The sequence below is a fragment of the Vicia villosa genome, linkage group LG7 (assembly GCF_029867415.1).
Source record: "Vicia villosa cultivar HV-30 ecotype Madison, WI linkage group LG7, Vvil1.0, whole genome shotgun sequence".
In the NCBI taxonomy this organism is placed as follows: Eukaryota; Viridiplantae; Streptophyta; class Magnoliopsida; order Fabales; family Fabaceae; genus Vicia; species Vicia villosa.
The window spans coordinates 91,386,398-91,408,967 of NC_081186.1; the positions used below are offsets into that span (position 1 = coordinate 91,386,398).

A 22,570-nucleotide genomic window follows, 5' to 3' on the forward strand; every position below is an offset into this window, starting at 1 on the left:
TTGGGATGCTACATCAAATATTAAGGTTATATACAATTCATCCTTGTCTGTTTCTCGTGCTGTTTTGCTTTCTAGGTAGGCCGTAAAAACATCGAATGTATTTATGATACATAATTTCTGCCCAATTTTAAGTTTCACATTAAGGTTTAGGGAAAGGGGAATAAAAATAGTGAAAAACTGATCCGGAGGGACCTAGAAGATTTGTAGAATGATGAACACCTTAAAGACAGCTATCGGTTGGGGTGTATTTGAAAACACTCTGATGATTAAATCGTCATTAGAAATACTAAGTGTTAAGTTTAGAGTTTGAGCTGTTAGGGTTTAGAGAACTTAAAATCTTGGGGTCAGCTGTCTCGGTGCAGTCCAGAACAAAAACTAATGATCATAAATTTATAAAATTCTATAATCTACTTTTAAATTCGTATAGTTGGTTTGGATTCCTTCCCTGAAGATTCATAGGGGCAGCAGAAGATACTTGAGGACAAAGCCGTGATAGGCAAAAAAACAAACTAGGTCCACAGCTTTATGAAATAAGTGTTAACTCTTGTCTCTTGAAACATACTACTACTGTGTCTATGTCAACCTCAGATTTTGTTATGCGACAATTGAAATTTCTAACATGGTTTGTTTGGTTGTTGGGTTGGGGGTCAGTACCTACCTTGTCCTTTCATTCGTGCAACTTGTATAATTTATCAAGAATCTAAATTGTATTCAGCAAAAATTTAATGTTAAGGGGTGATAAATATTATTAGATAAATATTATTAGGAATGTGATAAATAATTTTGGGAATACGATAAATATTTGCTAAATATATTTTATAAAAAATATTTTGAATTAAGATTTCCATTTTTAAGTTTCTGCAAAAACTTATTTTTGAAAATGAATTTTTAATCTATGAGACACACTCTCTAATGATTCAGAAATTTTGACAAAAGGGTTAAAACTTAAAAGATTAAGTAAACGTTTTTTCTTCACCCACCTCCTAACCTTCTTGCCCACCTCTGGTGAATTTACAACATTACCCCTTGTTTCGGAAGTTCATTTCCGAAACGGTATTTTTTTTTGAAAAAAAGGTGTTTTCGGAAATGAACTTCCGAAAACGTGTTTTTTTAATATAAAATATTGGTTTCGGAGATGCATCTCCGAAATAAAGTTACATTTTCAGAAAATGTGGTGTTTCGGAAGTTCATCTCCGAACGCACCCCCCTTGGAGAATTCGGAAATGAACCTCCGAAAATATGTCTGGACAGAATAAAATGAAAAACAACAACAATTCGCTTTATTTAATCGGGTGAAGATTACAACGATAATAATACATAAAATTAAAGTTACATATTGTTGAACACGGGTAGGTGGGGATGAGAGAGTGGTGGGGAGAAAAAAAGGCTTCCAAATTTCAAAAGGTGTACTACTGTAAGTAACAAATGACGGAGGAGGTGTAACCGGGGCCGGAACATATGACGGAGGAGGTGGATGTCCGGAGGAAGAAGAACCGGAGGTACGTCCACCGCGAGACAAAGGAGCCAATCAATGTAAGCTATAGTTTATCATTATCATCAGGGGACGTCATTACAAAAAATTGGGAAAAAAAATCTTATTATTTTTAATCTTGATTTTTTAGAAATGACGTCCCCAGATGATAATGATAAACTATAGCTTACATTGATTGGCTCCTTTGTCTCGCGGTGGACGTACCTCCGGTTCTTCTTCCTCCGAACATCCACCTCCTCCGTCATATGTTCCGGCCCCAGTTACACCTCCTCCGTCATTTGTTACTTACAGTAGTACGTATTTTTATTAACATGATAAATCCAATACAAAAACACTGTGCGATACAATCCGAAATCCGAACAAAACAAAACACGTCAAACAAAACAAAAACATGTTATTCTGCCCGACGAGCGTTACAAAATACACATCAAACAAAATAAAAACACTTTATTCTTCTCGACGAGCGAACTCCTCCGAATGAAGATAATTATACCAATCTTCATCCCACTCATTATCAGAACCATCAGCGTTGATCACGCCTGAAGGCTGAGCCTGCGCGTCCGAGCCATGGACTCCCAGGGGACGAGAAGCAGAACCAGTCAAAAGCTTCTTCTTCTCCTTCACCACCTTCACCTCCTTCACCTCCTTCACCTCTTTCACCTCCTTCTTTGAAGAACCCTTTCTTCCCTTAGCGCCCTCTTTAGAAGACGCAGTCCTGCGTGCTTGTTGGTTGCCTGACATGTTCCTGTAAACAGTTGAAATCGATTAATATGCGAGACAAAATAAAAAACAAAAAAATTTGAACTTCTGATACAATTCGGAAGTTCATTTCCGAAAACTGGGAGGGAGGTGTTTTCGGAAATGAACTTCCGAAACACCCCTGCGATGGACTTTTCTGCAACTTCCATGGCAGACCCCTAAACCAAACTTCAAACCAAATCAAATTGTTCTAAACAACCTAAATACTACTAACAACCTAACCATATATCATTTATGCAATTAAAACCCTAAATAACATGCATTTGAATAATAGATCTAAAAATTTCAAAACTTACAAAGTGTTAGGATTGAGGGCTTTTGAATGTTGTTTAGCAGTGTGATTGGAGCCTTGATGCAGCTTTGGAATTCTGTTTGCACAAATTTTCGCCTTTGCCACTTTTTGTTTTGATTTAGGGTAAATGATTGGGGGAGGGGGAGTGTTTTGATAAATCTGCAGAAATCGAAGTATTTCGGAAGTTCACTTCCGAAACCCCTGCTTCGGAAATGAACTTCCGAAATAAGTCAATTTTTTCAAAAAAAAAGCGCTTCGGAAGTTCATTTCCGAAGCAGGGGTATGTTGATATTTTCGCTGGGGGTGACCCCCATAGGGAGGTGGCCAAAGAAATTTTCTTAAGTAAAAGATTAAGGTCGAATACCATAAATACTTGTAAAAAGAGATATGAATACTTAAACGATAAAATAAATGTTGAAAATAACAAGTGTGAGTCGAAAATGTTAAAAAACAAAGTATGAGAAAATTTCACATGGATTAGAAAAATAAAAACTAGAGCATTTATAAGAAAGAGCTCATTCACCTATTACCTCTCATGTTGATCCCGGAATGATTATCCAACAATAAAGATATTGTAGATATCAAAAGTTGATCGTTAAAAAAAATATATTTAAAAAATGAAAACAATTTAATCTTTAAGAATTGTAATTACTCTATGTTTCTTTTGATTTTGAAATTGTTGCAAGTTTTTTTATATATTTTATTTTTAATACTATCAAATATATCAATTTTTATGTATCTGACCAAACAATCATTCAAAAATTTAATCTTCAATACAATTATATATTTGATTTTTTCATAAAATTCATAATTGATAAACTTCTTTCAACTGTCATATTTCTATGTGTCAACTTGCTCATAATTAAATTTATCACATGATGAGCCATCCATAATGAATAAGCCTAAGTGCAACACAAACTATGAGTGCAGTTTTGTCGTTCAATAAATAAAGGAATACATGGAACATGTTTTTAATTTTCCTCAATCAATTGAAGAGGGTTCCAGAGAGATGAGAAGTAAATTTAGTTTTCATATAAGTGTAGCTGTTGAATACTATAGCACCTAATTGATTGTTGAACTTAACTAATTGTTGTCTTCTTTTGAAGACAACAATTCAAAAGTGGAAACCATCACTTTGAATGGGAGAAAAACGTCAAAGACTTCTTGAATATCGGAGATACGTAACATATTATCACATTCTGAGAATTGAATGCATATATTTTTCCAAACATCAACTACAGTGTTGATCCAAAGAATGAATTTAGTGACAGCTTCACAAATTGACTATTGAATTCAAGAACGCATAATAGATTCCAGACTCAATCACATTTTTTAAGATAATATCAAAAGTTTCGTTTAAGATCTGACGGACCACTTGCTACTAAATTTATGTTATTACATTATCTATCATTTATTTTTCATGTTTGCGTTGTCTATTACTGAGTGTGAGAGATGAGTTAAGAGTTCCACATCAGATAACATATAATATAAATATATCCTTATAAGCAAGGACAATTCTCACCACAAAAATCAATTTTATAAAATTGAGTCAGGTCTAACCACATTTGTTAATAAAAAGTTTAAAAAGAATACCGTAGACAAATTTTACTTTGTTCTTCGAGATCGTAGTAATATATCGAAAGAATTTAGAGAAGTTTTTTTTTTGAGAAATCACCTTACTCTAATAATTTGATGGATATTTGGTAAGTATACCAAAATAAATCAAGTAATAAAAAGTTTGGATTTACATAAATTGCGATTAATATATTTTTTTAGCAATTATATGTTACTTAGGTTAATAAAGAAAGGGCCATAAAGGTTTAAACTTGTTGGAACTAACTATTAATAAAAAGTTATTAGGACTTTACTTGATAATCAAGATTGTTATTATCAAATCTGATAATCAATTAGTTAAATAGATTAAGAGTAATGTTTTAGTTCAAAATTCCTTTTTCTCATTAAGTGATCACACTCAATAATTGAATTTTCTAAACGGATCATGCATATTTATCCCCAGGTTGTATAATTTTCACTATATATCATTTATATATCCTCCATGGTATATTAAGTAATTAATTGATCTATCAAAAATATAAAAACATACTACACTGTTTGTTTGTAGCCTCCTATTTGATCTTTAAACGATCACAACCCTACATATAGATTACAATAATCAAATTGTTCATAGAAGAACTAATCATATGATTCATGCTAGCTATTCAGAACCCCTTGGAGAAGAAGATTTGATAGAAAAACGAGAAAATGAAACTGGAATTAAGCTATGCTTTTGCTTATTATTGGTGGATGATTTTTGTTGAAGAATTTCCTTCGAGTAATTTCTGAGAACACAAACATCACCCTTGCATATGTATCTTTTAGATTGAGTTGATGAAGAGGATTCAGAGAAACATCCAAAGATGTTTGATAAATGCAAAGCCATGTTGAAAATATATGTGACTCTGGCACATGATGTTTGCATTTATATGTTTATAGATAGTTATAGTTGTTGAAATTGGGTGGTGTGTTGTAGGGTCAATTTTGGTTAGCTGTTGGGATTGTTAAATACTATAATAACATGTTGATTTCATTGAGTAAATGTAACGTTACTGTTCCAACCGACTTAAATTTGTTTAATTATAAGTATTAGAATTTAAAATTCAAACTGATTCAAATAAAAATAAGTAAATTGATTTTAAAAAATTGGAAAAAAAGTTATAATATATTTTTAAGAATTTAATTGAAATATATCGACGGTGTAAAAAAATTTTAGTTTGTCAATTAATTACATTCATTAATTAGTTTGAAATATTTGATTTTTTTTATTTCTTTTAAAATAATACAATTAAATTAAATGATTATGATATATTGGTGATGTAAAATTCTCAAGTAACATTAGACTTACCGATTATAGGCGTTAAAAATACTAAAGTTCGGTTTGATAAAAATAAAGGTTGGCTAATAAACAAGTTGATAGCTTAAAGCATATGGTTGATGACTGACGACTGATAACTTATAATCGATGGTTGATGAGTTATAGTTGATAAGTTAATTGAAGTGTTTGATAAAATTAACGGTTCAATTAACTGATAAATTAAAATGACATAAAAAAACATTTAATATATAATTATTTATTTTAAATTAAAATAAATTATAAATAATAATAATAAATTTTAGTTAAAATAATAAATACAAAAATGAAAGAAAAAATGAGAAGCCATAAATTATAAATTAAAACGATATTGAAAATAACATTTTAAAAATTAAGTTTAAATTAGTAAAATAAACTATATTGGTGAGAAAAAAAAATAGGACAAGTCTAATTAACCTTTCATAAATTTAAAACGGTTAAAATATTAATTTTTTAAATAGGGTCATGCTAACGAGTGCCCTAGGGGCACTGGTTAAACATTCCAAATAAAGAAATTATTCTAGATCAATTCATTGAATAAACATAATATTCTTTAGTAAAATTAATTGTTTATAATTTCAATGCATTGAATACATATATTTTAGGTAAAAAACTTATCTTTTTAATCTATTAAACAATGTTCTACTTACCTTTTTAATCTCTTAACCAGTGCCCCCGGGGCACTCGTTAGCATTACCCTTTTAAATATATTAACCTTTTCATAGTATGTTGGTATTTAATCACTTTGTTTGTTTGGCAATTCATGGCCACACGTTGGTAGATGTTAGTTGATTGATATTTCTTATTTTATTTTTCTATAATTAGTCAAATGGTTTGTTCTAAAACATATTTTTTGACTCAAGCTTTTGTTTATAGCATAGTCAAATGCTTAATTAGTACACAAAACGCGTTGGGCTAACTTATTTTGATTGATTTTTTCTTTGCGTTCACATTTTCTCATATTGCTTTCTAGAACACAATACTTTAACAAACTAACACCACTAAAATGTTTTCAGGCGCATGAATAAAGATATTCTAAAATGTTAAATTCGATCAAGTATTTTATTATTTTAGCCGAATAAAATATTTTGTTATAATCTAGATTTTTCTTTGAAAAGTAATGGTCATGTTGGAGCCAAATGCTATGTAGAAATTAGAATATAAGGAAAAAAAAACCGTTTTTTGCATTTTTTTAAAAATAAAAAACATTTTACATTAATAACAAAAAAAAAAAGCAAAAATACATGTTATTGTTAATTTTTTTTTATAAAAAAAAATAATAAATTTAATAGAACTTATTTTCACTAATTTACTATTGCGATATCGCTATCGTCCAACAAAAATGAAACAATACATTACACAATAAAATATGTAAATAAAATGATCCACTAATGACTCTTTATTTTCTAATACATTAATATTTTTTTATGTCAAATTATATAATTATATATTATATGATATATTAAATATAAAATTTAAATAATATGGTCGGAGTCGGGGAATCCACGGGGCGGAGGATACTTTCCCAGTCCCCGTTCCAAAGTGTCCTCAGAGGAATTTTTCCCTCCATCCGCATTCTCACGGGAAAAAATTCCTCAACTTCGGTGCTCCGAACTAGGGTTGGCAAATGGGCATGTCCGTTCCGTTTAGGCCCGCCCCGCAAAACCCCGCGAAACAACGGCACGGGGCGGACGTATTTGAGAGTGCGGGTCTAAAATCTTATCCGGACCCACAAAAAAGTGAGGGCGAGGCGGATAAAGCCCGCGGGCATTGAACCTTTTAGTCCTTAAAATAGTAAAATTGTATGAAAAAGCTCGTGCCCGCAAAAAAAAAAGTGCGAGGCGGGACAGACACAATATAGGGAGCGGACCTAAAACCTTGCACCGCCCCACGAAAAAGTGCGGGCAAAACGAACTCTCCCCGCGGACCAAACCCGTTTTGCCACCCCTATTCCGAACAGATAATTCCCACAAAAATCTCCATTAACAAATACAAATTGACATCTCTAACCAAAAATAAACTTGAACATATTGCTATTGAAACTAATTCTCCACAACTGGTCAATGATATTAACTCTAACACTCCTAATAATATATAGAGCAGAAATCTAATATATATTCAAAATCAAAAGTCTTTTAATCAACAAGATAATAAGCTTACTTTTCGTCATATTTATCGTGAAGAAAACATGTGTGATGATGCTTTAGTAAAGAATGGAGTCTTATATCCGGACATTATGCATGTTTTTGAAAATTGTCCTCATTTCATTAACCACATTTTAATTAGTGAATTGTTTGGGAATTCAATTTCCAGATTAATTTGCTTGTATTTTTTTTCTTCTGAGCTTCGCTCCTCCTTATAAAAAAAATTATTATCCCATAAAAAAAATCATTACAAATTTCTCTATCAAAATTACAACATCAGATAATTATAAATTTTCTATCAAACACTTTCAATTTTCAATTTTTTAAAAAAAATTGTGCATAGTTTAATTTCTTATGCATTACCAATGTAATTAAACAAGATTTCAACCATATCAACACATTACAATCTTTTATATATATGATTTTATAAATAACTATAATAAAATTAAATATTTCTTAATGATTTAATGGTCGATATCGACTAAGAATTTTTTTTCTTCTTTACACTTATAATATTTATAAATGAAAATTTTAATAAAAATGTGACAATATTGAAATAAATAATTGTGAATGTTAGATAGGGGTGATGTATTTTTTAAAAAAATTATGAAAACAATTTTTTGTCATTTTCATTGTTTAAAAAAAAAAAAACAGAGTCTGTTTAGTTTAAGAGACTGATATTTCTTTGTTAGACATTTTTTAAATTGAAAAAAAAAATTGTTATAAAGTAAACGGAGACCTATTGTTTTCTTCTAGTTTTTAATGTAATCCTTGTAGATAAATTAATAGAGTCCATGCAGTAAACGGACACTATTTTTTTTAAAGGAAAATGGAAAAGTCTAATGTTTTCTTAAAGTCAATTTAATTAAAAATATTTGACTTTTAGCCATCATAAAAATATAAATATAAACTAATAATTGATATATACACTTTGAATTAAATCATGAGATTATTAATCTTTTCCGTAGGTCAAACATATTAGTCTTCACTAATTTTCCTAACATATTTAAGGTTGTATACTAAAATTTAATCTTAATTGGATTTTTCATTTGCATGTTTGACTATGCTCACAAAACTAATTATTTATTGGGGTTTTGGAGTATCTATTTTAACACTTTCATTTTAAAAGTGTCAAGAATTCTCAAGCTTAAGGAGATTTGGAAGTAGGAGTTCATGACCTCATCTTTTGGTATTTATTTTGCCACGTCAGCATCTTCAATATAAATTTATTTAAAATTGTATCACATCACCATTTAAAAAAAAAGGATTGAGAACAAAATTACAGCATATATTATATTTGAAAAACTTATAAGTTTAATTTTAAAAAATGTCACTATTTTTGTGAGTATGATAGAGTGGGAAACTTAGGGTCTGTTTGGTTCAAATGAAGGGGAAGGGAGGGGAGAAATTTTAATGGAGGGGAGGGAAGGGGAGGGGGGTGAGGGGATTTTTTTAAATAGGTAGGTGTTTGGTTCAAACGAGGGGAGGGGAGGGGAAGAGAGGGATTTTAATTAAAAATATGTTTGGTTCAGGAGGGGAGGGGAGGGGTTTTATTAATAATTTACATTTTTATCCTTATTATTTTATATAAGTGATACAGTATGATATTCAAATGTGAAAAATTTATACATCCTTTTTTGTTAGTAAAATTTCTAATATTGAGTGACAAAAAAGTTATAATTTACTAAATAATGTTAAAAAATTGAGTTCACTTAATTCGAATAAAATGTTAAAAAACAAATTAATCTATTTGTTAATAACAACTTTTAAATCGTAATGAATTATTTAACACATCAAATACATAAAATAATTTATTATTAAATATAAATGGTTTAAATGTTTTAATAAAATAAATAAATTAATTAAAATGAAAGATTTAAAGTTTGATATAAAAAAAATATGATATGATACATAACAAAATTAGAAAAAAAATATATAAATAAACATAAAAGAGTTATTAAAAATAAAAAAAAGTACAATGATTATGATTTATATTAAGGACAAAAATTTTAAAATAATTTGAAAGTGGAGAATACTTATAATAAGTTGATAGAAGCAATCGAGAAAAATCACACAGAAGAGAACAATAATACAAAATAAAATGAATAATTTTGAAATATTAAAATAAAACTGAGGATATTATAGTAATTATAATAAGTTTTAAAATATCAATATTCAGATTCCCTCCCCTCCCCTCCAAATTCCCCCGATTTGGGAGGACGCAAAAAGTGTGTTTTGGAGGGGTTTTGCTCCCCTCCCCTCCCTTTCCCTCATAAAATTTGAATCAAACACATTTAATTATAAATATTCCCTCCCCTCCCATCCCCTCCCCTCCATTTACCCCGAACCAAACACACCCTTATCTTGTGAGCTCCCAACTCGAGGGTGTTTTAAATTTCGATGCAGACTACTTAGTGGGAGACAAAAGTTATTAGGAGGGAGAGTTTGGATTTTGGACTTTAGATAAAGAAACGAGTTGTTTGTCTTGGGGTTAGGGTTGATTATTTTTAAGTTTCGAACATTCATTTTATTGAAGATGAAGATACTTGATGACATTGTCATAGTGAGGATGTAGTGCTCTCGACCATATCCTAGATATGGCGTCTTAGTGGTTAGATATTCATGCCTTTTGTCCGGAAGAGGTGAGTTCTTTTTAAGTGATTGTTTTTCTTGGTAGTTACTTGTGGATAGGGTTCCATTAGGATTAGCATTTTTAGATATCATGTGATTCTCGACCTAGCTGGATTTTAGTGTGACATGTGTCAAGGCACTAGAAAGAGTTTCACTATTTTATGTGTGACTTATAAGGTGTTGACCGAGATTTTACCTAAGATTTTTAGGTGGCTAGGGTGGTGTTATCTAGAGAGTTAGATTCTTTGTTGAATATTTTTAGATCCTATGGGTTAGGTCTAAGGTAAAAGTTGGTTTGACCTTCGTTTGACACTTTGTCATTTGAAACATATGGAAATTCTGCAATGACCTCATTTTCTTATGGAATCTCTTAAGCCACCTCTATATGGTGAAAAATACTTCTGAAAACCCCAAAATATCCTTCACATGTGCATATCCGAACTCACATTTTTTCACATTTTCAAGATGTTTCGGATATGCACATCCGAAATCACTTTTTCCAACGTTTTATTATTTAAACGTTGAATTCAAAATATCAGAGACATTTTCGGATATGCACATTCGAAACCACCTAAAACAAATATTTTAGACATGTAGATGCAAATTTTTGTCTGTGTCTATCATTTCTATTTAAAACTTTATCATTACATTGATAAAGACGGAGAAATAGACTAACTACACCTGATACGATCTAGACAAAAAAATGAATTGAAAATAACAATTACATTAGATGTTCTAAAATACCAAAATACAGTACATAGATTGTTATGAATGTGTGAAATGTATAAATATTACAACACGAAATATAAAACATAATAACATTGATTACTGCTACTGAGTATGCCTAATCCTAACCCCACGCGACCTCTTCTGCCTCCTATAGCTCACCGCATTGGACGCCTCCCTGACCATCCTCTCAACTATGGCATTCGCCTCTGCACTGCCCCCTCAATGATTCCTCTGTCCAATGCCTCCTATCCAATCAAATGTATCTGCTGACATATCGGCAGGACATCAGTGACATGGTCTTTATTTTTTAGGTTAAATTACATTTTTAGTCCCTCTTTTATGATATACTCATGAAATCAATCATCTTATTTTATTTTTAAACAATTTTGGTTCCCCTTCTCCATTTATGATAAATATGTTGATTTGGAATTGTTGTTTAATATGTGACAATTAGTTGGATATTTTATAAGACATGTCATTTTGGTTTTTAGAATATGTAATATATTAAGTTAAAGCAAATTAAAAAAGAAATAAGCATGCTACGAAAACTTTGTTGAGTAATGTAATTTTATTGTAAAATTTGTCAGTATGTTATAATTTTAGACCACGTAGAATTTAGTAATGTCGAAAATACTGAATGTTGTTTTTATAATTTTGGTGTTATAAATTTGCTATACATTAAAGAAATGAGTTTATGAGTATTCTTAAAAATGTTAATGAAGTTTTAATAATTTGACTATGCAAGTCTAATTATAAATGTAAAATGTGTTCTAGTTTTGGACTTGTAATTTAACAAAATTTAGATATGGTTAGATGTAATTTTTTTAACATAGTTGGACTTGTAATTTTACAAATTTTTTGACATAGTTGAACTTATAATTGTAACAAAAGTTTGACATAATTGGACCAGTAAATTGAACAAAACTCGTCATGACCCGACTTGTTATTGTACTTGTATTTTGAGACATATTATTTGAAATAAAATAAAAGAAAGTGATCAACATAATGCACATAACATTTCAATAGAAAATGAACCCATTAGATTATAAATTAACAAAAAAGACATATGCTTACATATCCAAATTACACCCAAAATAAATTTGCCTAAAGTTTAAATTAACAAATAACAGAGTCAACTACATTTCCAAATTTACTAAAATAAAACAAAGTTAAGATTCTTGAGATTCTTGTGTTTGTGGTGTATGTGATCCTTGGGTCAGAACATTAGAGTATTTTTTCAATTAATATTTTTTTGTGTTTGGTTGCCTTTTATTTTTTTAGAAAATTTTAATTTATTGTTGTTTTCTCTTTGCACGTTCTTGAATTGAGTCCAAAAATCTCATAACTTTTACATTTCACTATTGTCAAATTCCTCTAATAAGAATATTTCTCTGTCTCGGTGCCATGTATCAATTATATTGTGTTTTTTTTTTTTTTTTTGAAATTGTATGCTTGAGTTGAGGACAACTCCACTTTTTAAGTGCCTTTAGAATTAATTCATTTGGTTTCATTTCAATTGTATGTCTTAAGATTTTGATTAAATGTCGTGCAGTTTTAGCTTTAGCTTGCTATTTCTAGCAATCGTAGGACTAATATAATCATCAATTAGGCTCACAAACTTTTAGAGTTGATTGGCTACTCTTTTACTAAATCTCGTGTGAAATGGACATTTTTGGGCACACCTGAAAACTACTATTTTGCTATCATTTTCTTGCAATGCAAGATTATTTTTTCTCCATTGTGTAAGACTTAATTGCATGTCTAATAAGTAATGTACTAGCGAATGTCATTCAAATGTCAAGCCTTACCTCATCACCATATTTAGGCAGCTTAAATATGGGAAACTTAAATTGATCCTCGTCTTCACTTCCTGATGGAGTATCAAGGTCATCTAAATTAAGACCATTTTTTAAAAATTAGCTGATGAAGTGGGATCTTGGTTTGAAGAAATTTGGTTTGTATCATTATCTTCTTACACAAATGTCTTGATTTAATATTTCGTGTGTTCAATCTCAATCACATTCCTCTAATTAATCAAATTCACTATAATCTTAATCATCATTATTAGCCTCCAGAAAATCTTCATCTTCTTCACTCACATGTTCACTTTGTTTAGTTTGTACATGCAGAACCTAAATTTTTTCCCACAAATAACCTATTATAGTGCGAAGCAAGGATCACTCATGTCTTGGTCCTCACATCATTTAGCCATAAATAACCTATACCAGTGCAAGCATTGACCCCACACACATATAAAAAAAAGGGATTTTTCATTTTTCTATCAAAATAATAGCAAGTGTATAAAACGACATACTTTGAAAAAAAATTTAGGATCCTCTTTTGTTCAAGACGATTGAGCACCATGAGTGTACGAGATTAAGAAACTAGAACGCAACATAATAATGGTTATTGAAGTTTCATATAAATACTTTTTTGTGCAATTTAGAACTTAGGAAATAAGTTCGTTCTTCAATTTAAAACTTAAAAATGAACTATGTATGTTTTTTTCCTTCGTCATTGGTACTTCGTTCTTCTTCCTTCCTCTATAACTTAACTGATTTTGAAACTTAAGATTTTAATTTCTTTCAAATTATTTGATGTTTATTTCTTTAAATTTGCTTATATATATTAGAAACAAAAATACATCTATTATAAAATGATTTATGTAACACGTTCCACTTTATCCATTAATAGTCGCGTGTTAAACAAATTATATATTTTTTATTAAAATAAAAAAAAGAACTAAAACTATTTAAAAACAAAATAAATTTTGTGAATATATTCGAAAATTGAAATTTAGCTATTTTTTATTATCTCTATGATTATTTCTGATTATTACTTATAAAATCATAGTGGTTAATGAACTCAATTTAGAGATGAATTATTGTTAAGAAAAACCCGAATTTGAATTTAGGTAAAAATTACTTTTGTCTAATTTTACTTCTTTTTTTTTTTTTTCAAACTTCATATTACCATGATATTTTTCTTTAAATATTAGAGGGTTCATAATAAAAAAACTAAGCAATTATTACTTTCCTTTCTATTTCGAATTTCTAATACCCAATTCTTGCTCAGTGCCCCCTCTACACATTTCACACACTTAACACAAAAAAACTTTCCTTCTACAAATTTCCATTATTGGATTATTTAGCCGTTAGAAATTTCTAATTGAACATAGCATCTACGGTATAAATAATTCAAAGATTTTGTGAAAGATTACAAGAACAAAAAATCTAGAAAAGAATTTGATTTGGATATCATGATTTATGGTAGATGTGCTGCCTGCAAGAGTCAAAGAAGAAAGTGTCCTTCTGATTGCATTTTCTCTCCTTATTTCCCTCCCAATGATCCTCAAAGATTTGCTTATGTTCACAAAATCTATGGTGGTAGCAATGTGGGAAAAATGCTTAAGGTACTTTTAATAATATATATTAATATTTACTATCTAGTATGTGTAATAATATAGTATGGAAAATATATCAAAGTTGCAAAAAAAAAAAAAATTATATAAAAATTTGCATGTATAATTTCCTATGATTTAATTTGACATTGTGGATTTTTTTTTAATGTTGTAGCAATTGCCATATTATGTAAGAGAACATGCTGCAAATAGTTTGTATTTAGAAGCAAAAAGTAGGATTCAAGATCCTGTTTATGGATGTGTTGGAATTATCTCAAAATTGTATCAACAAATTCATGATACAGAAATTGAGTTGGCCAAAATTCAAACTCAGATTGCTTTTCATAAGCTTCAAAATCAACAATTTGAAGATGGATCAAATTTGAAGTTTTTGATGCCACAAAGTAATAGCATGGAGAAGTTTCAATGGCCTAATCAAACTCCTAATTGGTTCAATTAAGACTTGCTTTTCAATAGATACCAATCATTAGCTTGATCTTAATTTGGGATGGTTGGTACTTGGTATTCAAAGGCTCAATTGATTTGGAGATTTTGTTTTTTTGTTACTATATTTGGAAAATAAATTAAGGAATGTTTCAATAAATTCAATGATGGAATAAATATTAACGGGAAATAATTAATGTGTTATTTTGCTACTTGTTTTATTCACAATTCAAAATACTTTCTTATGTCATAGTGGTCTATGTTACTTGTTTTAATTAAAGTATTTCTTGGCCACCAATAAATAAAAAATTATAAAAATAATCTTTATATAATAAAATAAAAAATAAAAAAATTAATGAACTTCATAATTTTACTCTATTAATTATTTTAATTAATAATGTATTTTCATTATTATTCTGGTACATCAAAAAGTATTATATTTCTTGAGAATACTCAAAATCTTCAACCGCCTATTTAAAAGGAAAAAACCATAATAAGTTTCTACACTTAAAGCGGATACCTTTTTTTTATAAGTAAATTGGAATTAAAAAGCACTAGGGGTGCTTAACCCAAATACAAAGAGAAATAAAGTCGGTCGGTGTATCACACACAAACCAACCCAACAACAAAGAATCCGACCAAAATCACAACAAAAAAAATCCCGGGTCTAGGAACCACTCCTCGCGAGATCTATTACAAAAATTCTTAAAGAAAACACTAAACCAATCCCAAGAGAGGGCTTTCATGAGAGATAAACCATCAAAGGAGTTCACATCTCCAAGCCATTGAAAATAACATCATTCCTACAAATCCACATAATCCAACAAAAGATTAGACCGAAGAACCACTTCAAACCAATACCCCCCGCTTTACCACAATGCTCCTCCAACCAACAAAGACGACCCACTATCGAATCAACCGTGGAGTCGTCAACCAAATGCAACCAACTAAGAAGTTTCCTCCACCAATGATTAGTAAAAGAACACTCAAAGAAGAGATGATTGAGATCTTCCTCGAAATTAGCAAAAGGGACAACGAATATCATTTGAATTAACTAAAATGCCCCGCTTTGCTAAATCAACCTTAGTTGGAAGCCGAAAGCCTATTCCAAATCAATCTCCAACCAAAAATAAGGATTCTACTAGGAACTTTGGTCTTCCAAAGACTAGAGAAAACTACTCATAAAGAAGGTTCCAAAGAAAATGACGGATCAACACACAAGGAGAAAGAATCATAAGCATTACTAAATGACGGATCAACACACAAGGAGAAAGAATCATAAGCATTACTAAATGACGGATCAACACACAAGGAGAAAGAATCATAAGCATTACTAACCGAAAAACCGGAAGCTTGACGCCACCACTTGAAACCGTCCATTTCCGAGCTAGAGGGGTGAACTGGAACGAGAAGAATCTGAAGTTCTTCAAACTGTCTTGCGGCTGCCCGGTCCATGGGTCTAATAAAAGATGTCAAATGCCAACTCCAAATATCTCCATTCCAAAAACCCATGTCCATCACCTTGCAACGAGAGTCTTCGGCTAAAGAGAACAACTCCGGAAACATAGTGCTAAGAGGATTGTTACACAACCAGCAATCAATCCAAAAAAGAATGAAGGAACCCGATTCGAGCTTAAGAGAGATAGATGAAGCGAACCAATTTAAAGAAGTGATTATAGAATCCGCACCTACCGAACAAAGATCCCTCCACCAAAGGGAAGATTTACTCCTCGAATTAAAGGATGGAGCCATGAGCATAACTCTCTTGATATCGCCGTACCTACAAGAAAGAAAGTTAGTCCCAAAAAAATTTTCACCATTCAAGATTCTCCACTTCCATTTACAAAGAAGTGAAAGATTGAATCTTCCACAATGCTTCACCCCTAAGCCTCCCTCCTTCTTTGGACGACACACTTTGTCCCAACTAACCCAACACACCTTCTTCCTTCCCTCCTCACCCCCCAAAGGAAAGATCGTTGTATGGCAATAATCTCCTTTACAATAGCCTTAGGAGCTTTGTAGAAAGAAAAGAAGAAAAATGGAATCACTACAAGAAATAAGATATATGGCAACGACTTTTTTCAGCGACTTTTAATTTGCTGGCAATAATATACATATAGCAACAACTAATTTAAGTCGTTGTAATAAGTCATTATTTTCTCAATAATCTCATTATCGTTGGAAAAAATGACTTATCGCAACAATAAATATTTTTGTTGAAAATAGTACAACTTTTTAATATGCATATTGTAACGACTAATATAAATCGTTGTAATAATTTTTTTCTTATTCTCAAATATCATATTGTTAGCAGACGAAATAACTAATCTCCAACAATAATTATTGCCGCCGAAAATAATACAATTATTTACATACATATAGCAACGACTAATTTATATCGTTATAATAAATTAATTTTTGCAACAATTTTATAATCAATGCAAAAATTACTAATTTATAACAATAACTCTTAGTTAAAAAAAAATTTTAAAAAAAAATTAAAGAGTACTTTTTTTACATATTTGTCGTGAGTATAATAAACAATATATCAAGTAAAAAATTAAAATATGCGAACGTGATATAAAAAAATTAATTCAAAGGTTATATGTATATTTATTTAGTTATTTGCTTATGTAATTACATTTATTTTTATGTGATTGAAGTTTTTAATGTGTATTTTTATTAGAGACTAAAAAATCAGCTTTATAAATAAAAAATTTCAACCGTGCTAGGCAAGTTTTCATTCATTAAATCAGCATTTACTGTTCAATGGTGGCAAATATTCACGCAATGAATGTGTCTAGAATTAAGAGAATTTAAAATATTATTTTAGAGTTATGCAAATTTATGTCATAAGGGCATATTGGCGTATGTATCAATCAAATAATTTATTAAGTAAAAAAATTATATTAAGGGCCATAATTTCCTTACCAATTAGTAGATAATTTCAAAATATAGTACTTTTTAATAAATTATTGATTATATTTATTAATTAAAAACTTTATATATTTAAAAAAAAGAAGAGAAACCACTACTTCCTGTAAATTCGTTTTTTTCTCTCTCTTAAACCCTACAATTTCTCAACTGCTCTCTTATTTTAAAACCGCTCACCATTTTCTACTGATTTTATTCTCTCCATCTCTATTTTACTCATATTCTGATTTGATCGTGCATATGAGTTTCCTTATTATTTTCATGGATATGTTAGATGTCACGCCAAAGAGAATATTTGTTTTGACTTTTTCACCAACAAATTTATATGTATTAGGGTTCCTTTTTCCTCTCACTCTTTTTCTATATGTTGTATTTATGAGTTTCATGGTTGTTTTAGATGAGGCATTTGATATTATTAATGTTTAATTTGTACTACTAGGTTTAAGCACTGGAAAAGTGATTGATAAGGTCAATGAACATCATGGAAAGATACAAGTAAGTTTAGTTTAAACAAAATGATTTTTGTTCATTATATGGTAATTATATCTAATTTGAGATTGTTTTTCGGAAGATTGGAAACAAATTTTTGGAGTAATGTGGGGTATGGATACTTAAGTTGTATGAATAAGTAAAAGATTCTTGTTTTATGGAGGAAGTGAGATTTTGTTTGTGTGCTGGTTTGTTTAGTATATTGATGTTTTCTTGGTTCATGAATTTTTTTACTTTCAATGTTGGTCCTCTCTTCATAATCCCACCAATATGATTTATGTTAGTAAATTTTTTTATTAAAGTAGTCATATTAAGTTATAACTTTTGATCGGATTTAAATTGCAGATACTTTAAACTAAAGGTGTGTCAAGTACTGCTCGAGAAGAAAGGTTCAAATCAAGTTATGGAGAAAAACCAACACTCTTGCAACACTTTTGCAAGATGCAGTCTATTTTATTTATTAATGATGTAATTTTTATTTTTTATTTTTGTAATAATTGAATTATTTATCATTTTTTAATTTAAGACGTGGAAAGGGATAAGTTATAAATTATACATTATATTTTAATAATGTTTATATTAATTTTTGTTTATGTTTCTTGTTAAAAAAAATCACATTAATAATACTATTATTTATATTCAAAAATATATATTTTTTAACAATTATGACAAATAAAGTTAAAATTGCGATGCTTACTAATTTTTAAAATGAAGTTAATATAAATATATATAATTAAATGTAATTAGTTAATAGAAAAATGTAAATTAAATCAATTATTTTAGTTGTTGAGAAATAAATGGTATAGCAACAAGTTGTATGCTAAAAAAACTTATTGCAACAATTTTAATTGTTGTTGAAAAATATATTATTTGCAAGGACTATAGTTGTTGTGTTATATCTAGTAAGGCAACAATAATTTTTGTTGCAAAAATATTGGTTATAACAGCGACATTAAATGTCGTTGCAAAACTTTTCGCAACAGCACTTATACCAACGACATGCAACGACAATTATTTCGTTGCAAGAAATATATTTTGCAGCAATTTTGTATCTTTCTCAATAACTTTTGTCGCTGTAAAAACTCTTTTTTCTTGTAGTGAATACTAGATAAGACGGAATTCAAGAGCACCACTCTCCCTCCTATCGACAAGTGTTTGTGATGCCATCCACCTAATCTCTTCCTTAGTTTGTCCACAATTGGTCTCCAAGTTGAACATCTTCTAGGATTGATCGCCACCGGAATCCCAAGAAACACAAAAGAGGAAGGAGCTCCAATCTCGCAAATAAGAAAGGAGGAAGCGGCTTGAATAAAGTTAGGATCCAAGTTAACCCCAAAAAGTCTACTTTTGGACAAGTTTACCTTCAAACCCGATGCAAGTTCAAAGCCTCTAAGGATAGCCTTAAACATCCAAAGATTTTTCCAAGAATCGTCACCTATGAGCACCGTATCATCCACAAATTGAAGAATTTCCAATTTAGAACCAACACCCACCGAAAAACCCCTAAAATCTCCAAAAGAGGATGCCACTTTAACCATACCCGATAATCCTTCCGCCACCAACAAGAAAAGAAAAGGTGATAGTGGATCACCTTGTCTAAGTCCTTTAAAAACAAGCGCTTCGATCCAACTTCTCCATTTTACACCAAACCCCATCCTTTCAAGCATGTACCGAAGAAAATCCCACGACACACAATCATACGCCTTTTCGAAATCGACCTTTACCATCATGCACCTTTTGTTAAACCTCTTAGCAAAGTCTAACGATTCATTCAAGACAAGAACTCCATCCAACATGTTAAGATTAGGAAGAAAAGCGGATTGGCAAGTAGAAATAAGCTTTCCCAAAACCATCTTCAATCTTGACGCCAACAATTTAGCCAAAATCGGATACATACTACTAATGAGGCAAATAGGTCTATATTCGTTTAAAGACAAGGGATTATTTACCTTTGGAATTAGATCCAATAAGGAAGCGGTAACCGCTTTAGGAAGGACAGAAAAACATGAAACTCTTTAACAAAGTTAAGAATCTCTTTCTTTAAGAAAGGCCAACACGTTTTGTAGAAACCCATAGTGAAGCCATCGGGATCGGGACTCTTGTCTCCATCACACTTTGAAATAACATCCCACACCTCCTCTTCCGAAAAAGGATTCTCTAAAAAAGACACATCTTCCTCCGAGAGAGAATTAAAAACAATATCATCCAAACGGGGTCGAAAAGCCAAAGGTTCTGCAAATCTACTTTGAAAATGGTTCTTGATCTCCTCTTTCACCAAATCTACTCAGTCAATCCACCCCCTTGGAGTGTTTAGACCCAAAAAAGAATTCCGTCTTATTCTAATGTTAACCATTTTATGAAAAAACTTGGAATTAAAACCCCCCTCTTCCATCCATAACACCCTAGCCTTTTGACGAAGAATGCTTTACTTGAAATTAAGAGTTTCCCACATTTTGGAGGAAGCGACCGACCTCCTTAAAGCCAAATCCTCTAAATCCACTAAACTACCATCGGAAGCTAAGTCATCAAGAGCATTAAGATCCTTTCTTGCCACTTCCACTTCAAGATTTAGAATTCCAAAAACTTCTCTATTCCAATTCCTCAATGCGGCCCTTAAAACTTTAAGTTTCTCTTAGAAACAAAATAACGCTTTCCCACGGACATGAATCTCATTCCAACTCTTTTCAGTGTAAGAATAAAAATCATCATGCTTGACCCAACAAGAGAAGAACTTAAACGGTTTCGGACCCCAATCCAAAGAATCGGATTTGAGCCAAATCGGACAATGATCCGAAAGATCCCTCATCCCTACCACTTGACCACCCACTTTCCACTCCTCCACCAAGCACTCCGACATAAGAAATATATCCAAATGACTCATAGCTCTACCGTCACCACTAAACCAAGTAAATCTCTTGCCGAAAACGGGAAGATCCACCAATTCCATATTATCAATGAACTTATTGAACCCTTCCAATTCACGTCTGTTCACGACACCATTCACACTTTTCCGCTCAGCTTCTTCACGGATATCGTTAAAATCTCCCCCCAATAACCAAGCGCCTTTCGGGAACCTCCTTTGAAAAGACTCTAACTCCTTCCATAACTTCCTCTTCTTATCCAGAACACAAGAAGAATATACATTGACTACATACACCAAAACATTTTTCCAGAAACCACACACCCAAAAAACCTTCCCCCAGAAAGCTAAAACAAGAGCTGAATGATCCCTTTTTCCCTAAAGTTAACAAACCTCAAGAATTGCCAGCAGAAGCTTTAAGGGACCATTCCACATCTGTCCCACCCCAAAGCTCAAAAATAAAACTGTCGGGAACCAAAACAGCTTTGGTTGCTTGAATAAAACACAATTCGAAGCCCTCTTTACGAACCAAATTGCTAAAGGATCTACGTTTCATAACACTACCCAACCCGCGGAGATTATAAGAGATAATATTCATGACTTACCTCCTTTAGCACCTGCCTTCTGCTCTTTCAATAACCTGTCCCTATGTTCCATAGAAATGATTGATTCCACCATAACCGAATTTGATGCAACCCCTTGTGCTCCAAACAGAGAAGCCTTCTCCCACAGTTTGATTGCCATCTCCTCCTTTTCTCTTGCCAAAAATCTATTGTTGCCCCTTGTTACATCTTCATCAGGAATATCACCAAATCTTGAATCCGAATCACTGTTAGCCTGCATCGCTACCACTGCACTACTATTAATCTTTCTGCCCACATAACCTTCCCCCACCGCCGATTTTGATTTACGCAAAGGGAGGAAAGAATTCCTAATGGCAATCGGAGTTGGAGAAAAAACCTTTCCAGCAAGTGAATCCGTCTCTGCCGAACAAGCATCAGAACTAGATGAAGAAGAAGATAATGCTCCTGTTGAACCATAGATCTCATGTTGTCTTTTTTTTTGTCACTGGGGAAGGAATATAAGAAATTGATGAAGGGGCCCCCACCAAAGAATTCTCTGATGCTGCCCTCGAACTTGAGAAAGAAAAATCTCTAACATCCTCGAAGGTGTGCAAACGGTTCTTTCTGTAACAAGACTCTTCAATTTGGGCTTTACCCGTTTCAATCTGATGGCCCAAGGAGGAAACAACAATTGGGCCCACCTCCAAAGAATGAGATTTGAAATTAAAATCCACGTCACTTCTTTTATTTGGCACTTGAATAAGAGGCCATGAATTTGAAGGTTTTGAATTCTGGTAAGTCAACGCCGTGGGACCCTCCTCCCAGATATCGGGAATAACAACCTCAACAACCTCGGTAGACGTCACAACCTTTTCACCCCTTTTGTCCATATCCTCTTTGTCCAGGTTTTCTGCCGCCTCATGTA

At 31.4% G+C, this 22,570-nt stretch overlaps 1 protein-coding gene across 1 annotated transcript; it reads left to right on the top strand.

Moving 5' to 3' along the window:
- Positions 1-14,214: 14,214 nt before the first annotated feature.
- Positions 14,215-14,815, top strand: LOC131617819 (LOB domain-containing protein 24-like). Its single transcript, XM_058889072.1, has 2 exons — positions 14,215-14,367; positions 14,531-14,815. The coding sequence occupies exons 1-2, from the start codon at positions 14,215-14,217 to the stop codon at positions 14,813-14,815; spliced, it is 438 nt and encodes a 145-aa protein (XP_058745055.1).
- The last annotated feature ends 7,755 nt before the right edge of the window (positions 14,816-22,570 follow it).